The sequence below is a fragment of the Varanus komodoensis genome, unplaced genomic scaffold, assembly GCF_004798865.1.
Source record: "Varanus komodoensis strain SLA01 unplaced genomic scaffold, ASM479886v1 scaffold10, whole genome shotgun sequence".
Classification (NCBI taxonomy): Eukaryota; Metazoa; Chordata; class Lepidosauria; order Squamata; family Varanidae; genus Varanus; species Varanus komodoensis.
The window spans coordinates 18822294-18836705 of record NW_025335269.1 but is presented as its reverse complement, the minus strand read 5'-3'; the positions used below and the strand labels follow the sequence as shown (position 1 = coordinate 18836705).

The window sequence follows — 14412 nt, the reverse complement described above, 5'->3', positions numbered from 1 at the left end:
GGAATTGCATGGGTTTTTTCTTTGTAACCATGCCTAAGGCATCCAAAATGTTAAATTACCAAAAATCCACCCTTGACGATGGCAGCAATATGAGGGGGATGCTTATTCTGGTAAAGTAGATATAGGTGGTAGTGATTTAAAAGCATAGATATGCCTTTTATAGTCATAATTATATCTAAAATATGTCTTTTACTAGGCATTTTCTCTTGGGGCTTTTCTAAGAGAAGCAGTAGTATATACACCATGATCCACAATGAAAACTGGTGGCACAGGACAAGCTGTATCATTTGCATGACACTTGTTTGCATGTGAGGCTGAGTCAAGTTGCTACTGGATGTTATTGGTAGGGAAACCTTTTCAGTCCAAGGGCAAAATTCCAATCTGGGAAATGTCTCAGTGGGTGCATTACATCAGTGAGTGAGCAGGCCAAAGGGAGAGTGCATGTGACCATGGTTATTTAGTTAGATTAGTGAAGAGTAGTGTCCCACACCCACTTAACTGAGGTATTCAATCATATTCTGGCAATGTTCACATCTCTGCAGTAAACCTGATTTGGTTTTTATTAGTGTACTTTAGTTCCTTTTGCAAGGACTCTGGAGCCTTTAATAGATGCTGACCAACAGAAATACTGCAAGCAAAGCTCTCTCCCATCATCTTCATGCCATTTCTGCTTTTAAGCTTCCTTGGCAAATAGTCTTTGTTACTTATAAATATTACAAATGTAGTGCCTTCAATTTAAATAGTCATGTCCAAAGATTCTCTATGATGATTCTGTACTACCTGGTAAAAGATCTGATAACAGTTTATCTAATGTTCATGTTACATATGAGTTAAATCATAGTAGTAGCAGTAACATGTGTCCCTTTGGTGCTTACCCTATAACTATAAAGCCATTGGACATATCTCAGTGAATCTGCTGGGAGAATAGTCAGCTTTTATTTATTTATATCCAGGCTTTTTTCATGCAAGGAACCCAAGCCAGCTTACATAATCCTTCCCTCTATTTTAACCTTGCAACAACCTTGTGGGTAGCTCAGGCTGAGAGTTAGTGACTGGGTCAAACTCACACCTGGATATCCAGTGTCCTAGTCCAGCATTTCAACCACTATGCTCCACTCATTCTCTGATGACACAGATATAAACTGAGGGTGAAAGTAACATGACCTTAATTGTGTGTTAGCAATAATTGCCAAAAGCAAGTATCAGTGAAAAGAGTGCACATTTGTATCTTCCTGAGGATCTAGAGTCTCAGGAATGATGAAAAAGTTATAGGCACTGGGTCCTATAGAGGAGGAGGCAGATTCCTGAGAATCTAAGTTCAAGGGTGGAAAAAAAAAAAATCACCCATGCCCTTTGCACGCAAAGATCACTTGTTGCACTGCCTTCCCCTGACAGCTTTCCTTTTGACAGCTGTTCAGGGAAAGCAGTGAGTATGTGTGTGTGACCCTATTTGGAACATCTCTGGTTCAAAATTCAGGGTTGATACATGCTGCATTTTGACAGTAGGTACTCCCAAGCCCTGGTCCAGGTTTGAACCCCTGAAAATGCACATATCCAACTAAAATTATTTAATAAACACAATGAAATTTGCATACATGTGGGTCCATTTTAAAGGGATGGCTAATCAGTAACAACTTCTTCAATGTGCTCTGTGTGGTGACTGCTGCTTGTAATCTCCAAAGGAGGGGGGGGGGGTGAGCCAAAAAGGGCTTGTGATATCAAAAGGGAGAGGACTGGTGATGCAGCTCTATTGTGGGATGCTGGCTAGAGGACTGATGGGGAGAACAACCCACAGTGAGCCTGATTATCTGTTCAGCATGTTGCTGATTGTTCACACAACCAATCCACCAGGGCTTGCCAGGGTGGCTTAGCATGATGTGCAAACCTGCCCATTGCAATCAACCAAACTAGAGGTTATCAAGAGTGTGACACCTTCTCCTTGAAAGGCAGAACATTTGTTTACTGGCTCGCTTATCTGACCCTGATGAGGGAAATCTGTTACTTGGAGGGATTTCTGTTACCATATTGGAACAAGAGAGTACCTGGGAAGTGCTCATAAATTTGCCCCAGTACCTCTGTGGCTGCACAGACAAGCTCTATCTGAAAGTAACCCTACTAAGCGCAAGTATGCTAGAAAGACACACCTTTACATTCATTGCATCCTATAGATTGCAACAGTTGCCTAGATCCAGGGCAGAATGGATTTACATTCTGAGAAGGGAAGGGTGGCCTACGAAATATGGGATAAGCAGGGTGCAACTTGAATGGCAGAAAGAAGCCACTGCTCTAACTCCCATCCCATAGCGGTCTGTTAACAGTATACAAATCAACATCCTCCAAGATGGCGCCCTCCAGATGCGCTGGTCTACAACTCCCACCGATCATAGCTTGCACAGTAATTGGGCATAGTAGCTGTGGGTCATGGGAGTTGTAGTCTAACACATCCAGAGGGCTCCGGTCTGGGGAGGACTGGTCTGGGGTGTCGCTCAGGTCGACATCGGGCATCAGAATGAGCTCCGCTGGTCCTCCCGCTGATTCAGGTGCCGTCCGCTCGCGCTCCTTTCCCCACCTCCTCCCCGTCGTCGTCCTCGCGTCCGCACGAGTCACGCGCGCTCGCCCATGCCGTCGGGTCCCCAATCCGCAGAGCACTTCCTCCAGTCACGTGCTCGGGAATAACAACGCCCACCGCTCTCCACACTGCGGGGGGGGGGGGGGCGAGTGCTGGTCCCGCACCTGGCCGGGCTGGTCGGCCCTCACGAGCGGTTCCTCCGTCACCCGGGACGACGGGCGGCCCGCGGTGTCGCTCCCCTGCCTTGGACCATGGTGAGTCTTTCCCCAAACGGCCGCTCGGAGGCTGTTGAACCGTCGGCCGCCCTTCGCGCGCAGCGGCGGGAGGGGCGCCAAGGCAGCGCGTGCCTGCCTTGAGGTGGGGGCTCGTGAAAAGGAGCCCGTGTTGGCGGGAGTCCCGTTTTCCGCTCTCCCCTGCCCTTGCAGTCGCGGCTGATAATTGTCATGAGGGCAGTCACGATCGCGAACCGATGGCTTGGCCGAGGCCGACAGGGTGGAGCTCGTACTGGGTGGAGGGAGAGCGAGCGGGTCGTCGCGCGGTGATGCCGGCGGCGGCGAGCGGGGAAGGCGACTGCCTGGGAGGGGCTCGGCATGGAGGTGGAAGTTCTGGGTGTGGGCGGCGGGGTGAGGTCCGTGGAAGCGGCCGCTGTGGGGACGGGGAAGCGGGGCACAGGCTGCGCTGAGGAGGATGTGGGGGTAGTTTGAATTCAGCGGAAAGGCGAGCCGGGCGTGCTCTTCATCGGTAGCGGCAGAACACGGATGTGCGTGTGGGGGATCGCGAGGCTCACAGGGTGTGTGCCAAGATGGAGGGACTATGGGATGGGTGAGGCGTAACTGGTAGGTGGGTGGGAGATGGTGCCCCATATGTGGAAGTGGAGAGGTCGGAGAAGCAAAACATTGGTTGGAGACACACCACCCAGCAGCTTTCCCCGGGGAAAGCAGTACATGATCGAAAGCTGAAGAGACGAGTCCTTCTGTATTGTGCAGGGTGTGGTTGGAATAGACAGCTGCAAGCTCTTTTTCATAAATATTTACAACAGTATTTAGAGTGTAACAAAATTCATATTGAAGTTAATAGGTAACTTTGGGTAATTGCATACTTGTTACTTGAAACGCTGTGCCTTTATCACAAAGCTTGTGTATGTTTCCATTGCACCCAGAAAGCAAAATCTGAACTTTTTAAGTGTCCAAATAGGTATTTTATCTACATGTGAGTTACCTGGATTGACAATTATCTAGGATGATGAAGTTGTAGCCCAAAAACACCAGCAAGCTACAGCTTGCTTTCCTGATAAAGCAAGGCAATTTAAATCAGCAAGAAAAATAAAATTATTAGTTAAAAGATCTTTAACCAATCCTTGGTTTAAATCATGGATTTAAATCAGTTTTCACATTGTTACTTCATATGTGCAAAACAATGAGGTGCTTTCTTTTTATTAGAATTCTGAGAGCTACCACTGGAGTACAAAAGGCACTTAGAATTAAAGAATTTTAAACCTATGAAACAATTTTGAATACCAAAACTGGATCAGGCCCTTAGGCTCTCTACCAGGATTAAGCAACTGGTGGCCCTCCATGTATGTTGGCCTACAATTTCTATCTGTTGCAGCCAGCATAGTCAGATGTAAAGCATGATGGAAGATATAGGTTGAAGCTTCTGGAGTGCCAACAGGTTTCCCACCCTGTTCTTTATAAATATCCACTTTTGGTTAGACAGGTTTTCATTTCAGCAGTATAATTTGGGAGTTCAACCTTTTGTTACTGTTAAACAATGGTGTAAGAAATACTTGATCCACTGCAAATCAAGTAGATCTTGAATTTCTGCTTATCCCTGATCTGGATTCTGTCTTGCTCTCCTTCTCATCTAGATGGTTCTGGTTTCAAGGCCAATTCTTTGAGGAAACAAACTGGGCAGTCACCTAAGGTGCCAAGAGATACAGCGTGCCAAATCGCCCGCAGATGAACCCTAAGCAGGCACTAGCAGTACTGGCAAAGCTTGTCAAGCAGTAAAGAAAGTAATGCATTGACCAGTCCAGACTGCAACTGCATTTTAAATCACAATATTTCTCCTAATGTGAGAATATGATGATGTCTATGGCCCTGCTAAAAAGAATCTTCATAGTCTTCTTCAAATCTATTGTAGAGGTTGGGCTGTAAAACACAAACAATAATACCTCAGTTCATGAACGCTTCTGTTTGCGAACAATTCAGTTCACAAACATAAAGTATGGCAAAAATTTGCTTCCATCCACAAACTCCGCATCGGGTGATGAACACGATTGCGGCCATCTTCCCTGCACGAACTTGATCGAGGCCATCTTCTTCACACTGCGACCATGTGTCAGAACGTGTTCGAGCGGGGAAGATGGCTGTAATCGTGTTCCTGCGAACACAAACGTGGCCATCTTCCCCACACGAACATGTTCGTGGCCATCTTCCTTGCTCTGACTCATAGTCGCAAACTTCCTCTAGTCGAGCTTGTGGTCGCAGACTCTCCCTCCAAACAATAACCTCCTCCCTGCCCACCTTCCTGTCCTCCATGCCAGAAGTCACCTCAATCAAGGTTAGTGTTCTCTCCATACTGTACTGTACTTTGTTTCATATTTTTGTGGTTAAAAAAAATACATATGGTTCAGAATGGAACAACCTTATGGGGAAATTTGACTCTGTTCAGAATCATGTAACAAATTAAGTTCATGAACTGAGGTACCACTGTACATATACATGCGCTTGTGTGTAAAATACCTTTAATAGTAAGAGTCTTAAGATTTTTGGAGGGAGCACATGTACCCAAAATGTCCTCTTTATTTTGCACCCACTGGTTCTGTGAACATGCAAAATTAATGGCCAGAGTTCCCCTGTGGTGGATGGGTGTAATTACTCCTAATGGAAGACATCCTGAGGGATCTTGCTGTTTGAGTCCCCCTTTTTGGAAGCCCTGATCTCCCTGGGTTTTTGAAGCATGGGTTTGAATGCTGTCAAAATGCTTCAAAATGGAAATGGTTGGGGGAGAGCTACTTATCTGCTCTCCCCTCTTATGGGACAGGGACAGAGTAGGTGCTTGCCAGAATTTGCCAGCAGGCACCCTCTGCCCCTTAGCTATTCTAGCGTCCTGATTGCCTCCCACAGTTGTACACAGTTGACAATACAACTATTTTTCACAAATGTCTATGAAAATTTTGGGTGGGGAATAGCCGCCTCTCCAATGCATCACAGGAGCACTTGGAGATATTGCTTTGGGATGACTAACTTGGGATTGCAAAAGCTGTCTTGAGAGGCATCTTCTGTAATATCAAAAGGAAAGAAAAATGAAACGTTTAAATGAAAATAAGGCCCAAAACTGATTAATGCTGGTGGCAGGGAGGAAGGAAAACCTTGGTGCTCCCATGGGGTTGCCTCTGATGTCCACAGGAGGATTTCAGGAGAGGAGAAGGGGGTAGTCAGGAGTCTACAATGTGTCTGTTGGGCACATTGTGGGCCCTGGGACAAACAGCACATACTGCCACACAAGTTGCATAGTTTGTTGTATGGTGCAAACCTTCCCATAAATTTCATCCTTCGGGAATTTGTTATGTCCTTTTGAAGCTATGCAGATTGAAGGACATCACTACATCATGTGGGACACAGAATTGGCCTCTTTCACTGCTGTTGTGCTTTGAGCCACTGTTTCCATTGACTGCTATAACCTCAAGATTCCCTGCCGCTGCCACCTCAAAGTCTATCTGTATATATGTGAAGTTGGGAATGTTTGACCTAAAGTGCAGCACTTTATACTTGCTTATATACAAATGAACTTATGGTTTTAATATCCACTTAATTAGAAGAAATCTTTTGGAGCTCTTGGCAAGCCAGTATCATTCTTATCACCCTGAATAATTTGATGTTATTAACAGACCTTGCTACCTCACTGTCTACTTATAACTCCATTGATTCATTGATGAACAAATGCACCAGTCTCAGTATAGATCATGGGGGTCCCAGTTGTTTACATTCTGCATTGTGTGAATTAGAATTATCCATTCATTCCTGTTCTTGACTTCTTGCCCTTACTACTTTTAATTGTAGTCATATGTACAACCACAGGTTTTTGATTCTTCAAAAATCAAATCTTATACAAAGGATTTAATAAATTACCCTATTGCATTTGTGTATTACATTATGAAAATATTCACTAGTGCTAAATTACTGTGCCTGTATCTGATCCAAAACTTAATACATAAAATTTCATTCATAGCCAAACATCTTTTGTTATCCAATGACTGCTAAGTTTGCTCAGAAATCTTTAATGAAGGTCTTTGTTAAAAGTCTTTGAAAATCTAATGCATTCTTTGCCAGATCACCTATATTAACATGCTTGTTGACATTCTCAAAGAACTCTGAAAAGTTGGTGAGGCAGGAGTTATGTTTGCAGAAACTGATGTCTGGTTTTTATAACCCTGATTAGCTTTATCAAACTCAGGACCAGGAGAGTCTTATTTGAAAAAGCAAGGGAGTATCGATAAACTACAGTGAGTGAAATTTTAAAGGGGAGTTTATGGCATTTGAGCGCTTGGAATATGTTACTTTTTAAGAAGAATTATGGACAAAGATTGGGATTAAGTAGGGATTGATGAAAAGATGTGGCAGGTAGGAACCCTCTGGAAATGCAAGGGTCTGACGTAATAGAAATCTGTTGGTGTATTTTAGACTTACTTATTCTAGAAAGCTGGTCTTTTACATTGAAATTAGATCTAAACATATACTTTATTTTATAAATTGTGCTTAAAAATTAAAGCATACCTACATTAAGCCTTAACTGAAATATATGCCTGTGCTTCTTTTTCATAAATAGACTTTTCTGCTAGCCAATTCTACATTGTCAATATTGAGCTATGTAGTTTGTCTTTATGCTATATTAAAAGCTGGATTCAATCTATGCTCCTGGAAGAAAATTCATTGTAGAACAGAGCTGAAAAATCAATTCTCCACAATATTTTGTTCCTTTAAAGCAATACCTTTTCCATAGCCTTGTTTTGGCTTTGGATTTTGCTCAATAATTAGGTTGAACTTAGCTTCTCCTTGCATGGGTATTTAACTAGCTGATCAGCTTGACTGTTTCACTTGATGCCCTATCACTAATTCTGGTATATCTTATCAACCTCCTCCTCCTCGTGCTTATAGAGCATCTATCCAAGTATGGATAGATCATTTTATCTATTCGATGATGATGATGATAGTAAAGAAAAAATATTCCTTCACCTCCAATGTATCCTCTCAGTGTTCTCAGGTGATGCTTTCTCTGGTGGTTTAGGGATTTCAGCTGATACAAAGGATCCCTTGTGCACTACTGTGACATTTTCCTCAACTACTTTGAGGAAAAAATAATTTGCATTCTCAGCAATCTGAATGCTACTGTTATAGCAGTTCAGTCTATGGTTATGTCTAGTAAGCTGTTTGGTCTTATTTTATTGAAAGAATTTTAGTTATGGTCTGGGAACGACTATTCTATGATAATATCAAGGTTAGATTAATGTAGAGCATGGGGTGTCCTTTGAAAACCAGAAACTGCAGTTTATTCAGAATATAGCTGCTAGGCTACTAACTAGACTGTATCTCATGAATTCATTAATAGCACAGCTCAAATTGCTGGTTTTAGCAAGCTGTATAGAACAAAAAAAAGGTACTTGAGTAGTTGAAAAAGCATTTTGGTACCCCCTGCTCTCTGAAATGAAGCAGTTAGTAGCTGAGGAGAAGGATGTATTGTCTGTGGCACTCCATGTTGGAACATTTCCCTCAGGGAAGCACCTACTTTGTTGTCTTTTTTACTGGGTAAAGATTTTTTAGAAGTCTTTTAATTTCTAGATAAAATTGTTTTAGTGTTGCCATTTACTATTCATTTTCTGTAATTTGTTTATTATCTTATATCATCAGCTGTGTTTATTAACTTGGTGTGAACCATCCTGAAACTCTTTCCCACTGCAGTCTGGGATAGACATTTAGAAAGTAGCATATAAGAACACTAATCTGGATACTTTATGCATTTAACTCAACAATGCAAGAAAATAAAATATTGTTCTAGTAGGAAATATAAAACAGGGCTATATGGAAATATGATCACTACACTTACAAGTCAAACTAAATGAGGCAGCAATAGATCCATGGGTAGAATCACTTTGCTGTCAGATCTCTGTAAACAAACAGCATTGGGCTCTTTTAAAATGCACTGTGGGCAGAAAGAGGGAACTACCTCTTCTTTATCCCTTAAAATTGATATTTTTCTTAAAGCTGCTATTTAGTTATGACTAAAAATAATCTTCACAAGGACAAAAGTCTAGGCAAAACATTTTAAGGGGAAAGGGGTGTAGTTCTCTCTTCCGACCCAGTGGGCAGATTAAAGGATTGTTATATGCAGCTGCGCTTGCATCATTTTAAAAGAAGATTTGTATCTATATCTGCTAATAATTAGTACAATAGTAGAGGGAAAATTGTTTGACCCTTTCCATCCATGTCATACTTCTGATCCAAGCATACAAGCTTTACCCAGGAGGGAGAATTCAAGCCTTACCTGCGTACTATACTTGCATTTTTCTATTCTGGGGGGAAGCAGATGGGAGACATCTGCATTTGTGTTTGCAACATGTGTGTTTGCCTGCACATTGAAATGAAAAATAAATAAGGAATTAAATAGGAATACAGCTTTATTTATTAATGTTCAGATCTATAGCAGGAGAGTATGATGCTGCTCAAACTAACCCAATATTTGCTGTCATCTTAAGACACTGATGTGTTATGCCACTCAGTTCATTATATCTAGGAAGATAACAAGATTAACAGTCCTCAAGGAAGGTACCCACTTTTTAAAACATTTTTGTCTCAAGAGTTGGTGGAGGGAATCATTAGTTGGAGGATGTTTCAGCTTCCAGACAAAGCTTTTATGTCACAATTTCTCTTCCTAATTCATAGATATTTCTGTGGGTTCAGATGTTTATATTTTCTACTTGCAGCCCTACTGTATTTTCTTACATTTTGTACATATTATTTATTTATTTATTTATTATTTATTTATTAAAACATTTTTATGCCGCCCCATTCGCCGAAGCCTCGGGGCGGCTTACAACATAGATAAAACAATAAGTTAAAATATCCATATAAAATAATCTTAAATTAAAACACACATTATAAAATAAGCCGCCCTGGCCAGATCATGCCACTGCAGAGATAAGTAAGTGTGCACAGTTTTGGCTTACACTAGAAAACTGTTCTCTAAAGGCCATGCTAGATGTGACAATGACAGGTACATTTACTCACATATCATTCTCATTCATATATGAAGTCTGTGTGGGAGGGTGAGTGGCTCTAATTTTATCATCAGAAAGAAGGATATACAAGTGAAGGTATATCCTTCCACTTTCCTGAATCCGTAACTACTAACTACTTTGTGATCAGCCTAGCTTCAGATATGGAAGAAAAATACTTGGAACAATGGACAATTGTTTTACTCTCCCCACCCACACAACCCTCTCAAAGTTAAAAGTAGATCCATTCTGCCCACATTTTTGTGAATGAACAGCTATGTGAACTAACTAATATGTCTGCTGCTATCACATTTACCTTGACCCTCAGTTTAAGAAACTAACAGTCTGGACCAGCTTGTGTATATGTCTTTCCCCAAGCCTGCTTCCTGTGACGAAAATGAGTACAGCTGGGGAGAAAATTGATTGTGAGGATATAAGGCTGTAGAAGTTAGACTGTTCAACTCCTCTCATTTGTACACCCTCTTTGAGGGTGTTAAATTTAACTTCCTTGCCATGTGTTTATGTTCTAGCACATTTTCAAAGCATCAGAACAATATATTTTGCCTAATCATGAGAATATTAAAATGACCACATATAATAATATATAATATAAAACTATGGGAAAACTAATCTAATTGGATCAACGATCGCTCTTCTGCCTCATGTTCTCTTGAGATTTTCCAGCAATTAGTTAATATTTATGCTTCAGTTATTCAGTTAGAAAGTCAAGCTTGTTTTCTTTTTACAGTTACACATGGAACTGTTTTCTCTCAGTACTGGTTAGAATTGCATTTTTACAGTGTTACTTATTATGTATTCTAAATGCAAATAGCATTCTGAAATGCAGAAAGTAAAATATTCTTCGAAGCACATCTCGGCCATTTTCCATGTCTGTGATTCTCCTTGGGGAGCCGCAGGGGTGGGGAAGAGAAGTCTTGCTGTGAAGCCTTGCCTGTTTTATTTCTTTCCTTATAAAATTGAAACAGTTGTAAGCCTTGCAATGCTCTTAAAAGGTCCCAAGCCTTCTAAATACTGACTTTATATGTGAAAAATTCATGCGGCAGAATGCACCTGTCTTCACAAGTAATTGTAGAAAAATAATAGAATTATGTTTCAATTCCATTCTGTTCTTTTGTTTGCTTCTTTGTTTTGTTTTTGCCTTTAATGTTCATAGCTTGGATAATATGATCCTAAAGCATTGTAAGACTTAAAGTAGGGTTAGGTAAGGCTGTGGTTGAGAGGACTGATAGGATGGAGGTGGTAGAAGTGATAGGTCTTGGATGAAGAGGGCAGCAGAGGAACCTATATGGTAGGTGCCACCTTGTAGAACTTCCAGGCTGAATTGGAAGCTGTATGAGTGAAATTCAATGACTTGAGGGCTATAGTTACTGAAACAACTTACATTTAGGTGTGGCTCAGAAAACAGGAATGGAATACTTTGGGTTTTGTTGAAAAAGTGTTGAGAGACCCTCTAGAGTTGCTCAGACACTGAAATTTCCAGGTTGAGAGAGCCTACAGAGCCAAAGAGGTTTGTCCTGCAGAAGATGACCTGCAATGAATTGTAGTGCACAAATTGCTAAAATTGATTTATGACCATTTTATTTGTTATTTTAATTAATTCTTGTGAAATTATCCTTTTGATTTTCTGTTAAATCAATATATGGTTTGTTTAAAGGTGTTTTTGAAACTTGTTTATGGACTCTTTTCTTTATTAGGTGTTCTCAAATGATGATGAGGCCCTTATTAACAAAAAGTTACCTAAAGAACTTCTATTAAGGTAATCGTAGACAACTTGTTCATTGCTTTAACCTAATAGTTCTGCTGGAATGCATTTTCTTTGAGATAATAAATGCATGCTACATTTTAGAGAATACCTAAAATAGGCCTGCTTTTCGTGGCATTTGCTGTAAAATGTATTAATATTTGATTTGGGGATCATTTTAAAAAGCTTATCAGTACAGCAAGAAAGCAATAGATTTTTCATTGGTAGTAATGAGTATCAGTTGTACTAAACAAGTATTTATGAAAGAAAGTGGGTAGATAAATACAGGGGGTTTTATGTGTATAGTAAAATGCGAGTGGAAAATTCTTGGTGAACAAATTATAGAAGAACTAATAGAAAACTGATGACGCTGTCAATTCAGAGTTGAAACAGATTCGATGTAGGAGATCCATGATTAGCATTGATTTCTTTTCACCTTAAGGCAGTTGGAAGGGAAAGAAGTTCTGATTAGAGAATCAGTCGCACAAGGGGGCAGGATTTCTTTGTGTCATTTTCATAATCAAGATTGGAGATTAACATTTGGAGAACTAATGGTCATTTTTGCTTCCTGAAACTCCTCTCCACCACCACAAGTCTGCTGAGTGACCCAAAAATGTAGCTGTGGAGACCTAAAAGTTGCAAATTTAGCTTGCAAACAAGTGTGAGCGTTTTGATCTCTGTAGTGCTCTGGCACCATTCTTCATTTAACATTAAAGGGGTGGCAGGGCCTGCAGTTGAGGTGGCAGAGCCATGTATTACCCACCCCTGAATTAAAATGAGCTATGACAGCCACCATAGGCCTAAATTGGAACGGAGGGAATGGCTGGTTTGACCAGGGGCTTTCTTGCGAGTAGGTCTTGGGTCTTGGGACCAACGATGGTAAGGCTGCTCCTAAAGAAATCTTCCTGGACCAGGAAATCTTAACAACTTATTTTATTATTTATTTAGTTAGTTAGTTAAAGTTTTTCTATGTTGTCCCATTACTAAAAAAATGTCTCTGGATGGCTTACTTCAGGCTGATGGTCTGGGCAAGGTCCTTGAGCAGGCAGTTGCCTGCCAGCTCCAGAAGCTCCTGAGCAAGATTTATTATCTGAATTTCTTTCAGTAAGGCTTCAAAGCAGATTTTGCTGTGGTTACTATGATCACTTATTTCAGGAGAGAGATGGTGTAGTGTGAACCTGTTGGTTCTCCTTGCTCTTTCAGTGGATTTGGATATCATTAATCATATGGTATCCTCCTGGAGTTCAAGCTGGAGTGGAGCATTTCATTTGAGCAATCAGATATTTTTCTTCCTTTATCCATGAGGGGTGATTTAACTCAAATTCTATGCTTCCATGCTCCAGGTGGATTTGTCACCAGGAGTAATTTTAAATGCTGCTTTGCTACTTTTTATGTTGTATGCCAGCAATCTGATTCCATTTTGGTTCAGGTGGAGTCCATCCCTTTTGTACAGGCATGGCTTGTCACAAAATGCTGCCCCAGTGTATTAAAAATCCAGGCCTCTCCAGGCCCTCCTTTCTCCACCACTATCTCATCCACACATTAATACTCCTCAGCTGTGCCTGTCTAGTTGGTTCTGTGCCTGGAAGAGAAAAGGCCACCTTGATGTTCTGGATTTCAGCCTTCTACCTAGCAGCTTAAACTTGACTTCCAGAACATCATGATTACATTTCCTCATGTGATTGGTACTAACACGGACCACAAGCACAGTCTTTGCTTTGCACTATCTGCAAGGCAAAATAGGGCCTTTGGTGGTACTTTAAACCAAACAGAACATAGTTTGGCAGAAAAATCATGACCTGCCCTACAGCATTCAGCTAACTATTGCTTTCTTAAACTTAAATGCATGGGAATAGAAGGATCTGAAGAAAGATTTCAACTAGAAACGCATACACAGATTATTTTATATAATCCTTGTATGTATTTTTCACATCTTGTGTATACATCTTGCATGTACTTTTATGCAAAGCTTAAAGTTAACCAAGATCTTCCAACTGCTTTGAAACAGTTTTTGGTTACTCTGAAAGAGTTAGTATTAATCACTAAACCGTTTTATATGTATATATAAAGCATATATAACAGTACATATGTGTTATGTATATTGTTTGTTTACATGACCTTCTTAGACTGGATTATTGAAAATCATAGCTTTATTTCTCCCCTTTTTTATAGAATATTTTCCTTCTTGGACATAATTACTTTGTGTCGATGTGCACAAGTTTCTAAGGTACGGCCAAGTGTTTACTTTGTGAAGGATATTCTGTGGATGTAAAAAAAAAAAAAAAATCAATGTAATTGTGTTTCATCGTCTCAGACCCTGCTTTTAAATTATAGCTGAAAAACAAGGATATTTACAGGCATTTTTTCTTGAAAGGAAAGTAGTTGGTAGCCCAGTGCCTCTAAAAGGATGACATTTTCTAACAGGTGACATCTGTTTTTCACAAGTTTTTGTTATATACTTGCCATAAACATTTCATACATTCTGTAGACTGATTCAGAACCCATCTTAACTATAGTTTAGTCTTTGGATCATTATCCCCAGGCTCTTGCTTTCCCATCTCCTACAGCATTAAGGAATTTTCAGTTCTGTTTTCAATTAACTACAGAAGAGTATTATGCAAAACCCTAAATTGTGATTTATCTTAACTATTATTAGGGACACAAACCAGCTTCATTAGCTTGGTATTAAATTGGCTTGTTTTCTTAAACTAAGACTAGGTTGCATTCAACCCTTAGAGGCTAGTTCTCTAACGTCCTTTTCTTCTTGATATTTATGCGTAGGAATATGGGATGAAGGGTATTGACAAG

At 40.5% G+C, this 14412-nt stretch overlaps 1 protein-coding gene across 7 annotated transcripts in view; it reads left to right on the top strand.

Annotated features, from left to right (window-relative positions):
- Window positions 1-2749: 2749 nt before the first annotated feature.
- FBXL2 (F-box and leucine rich repeat protein 2) overlaps window positions 2750-14412 on the top strand; it is a 35227-nt gene continuing 23564 nt past the window's right edge. For 3 of the 7 annotated variants that reach the window (XR_006417119.1, XM_044455505.1, XM_044455462.1), the window contains exons 1-3: window positions 3373-5131; window positions 11558-11619; window positions 13777-13831. Coding sequence is in view for 6 of the 7 variants with exons in the window: in XM_044455505.1 (XP_044311440.1) it covers window positions 5108-5131; window positions 11558-11619; window positions 13777-13831 (141 nt within the window). In the remaining variant the exon portion in view is untranslated. The other 4 variants (XM_044455487.1, XM_044455478.1, XM_044455470.1 and 1 more) reach the window with 4 other exon arrangements.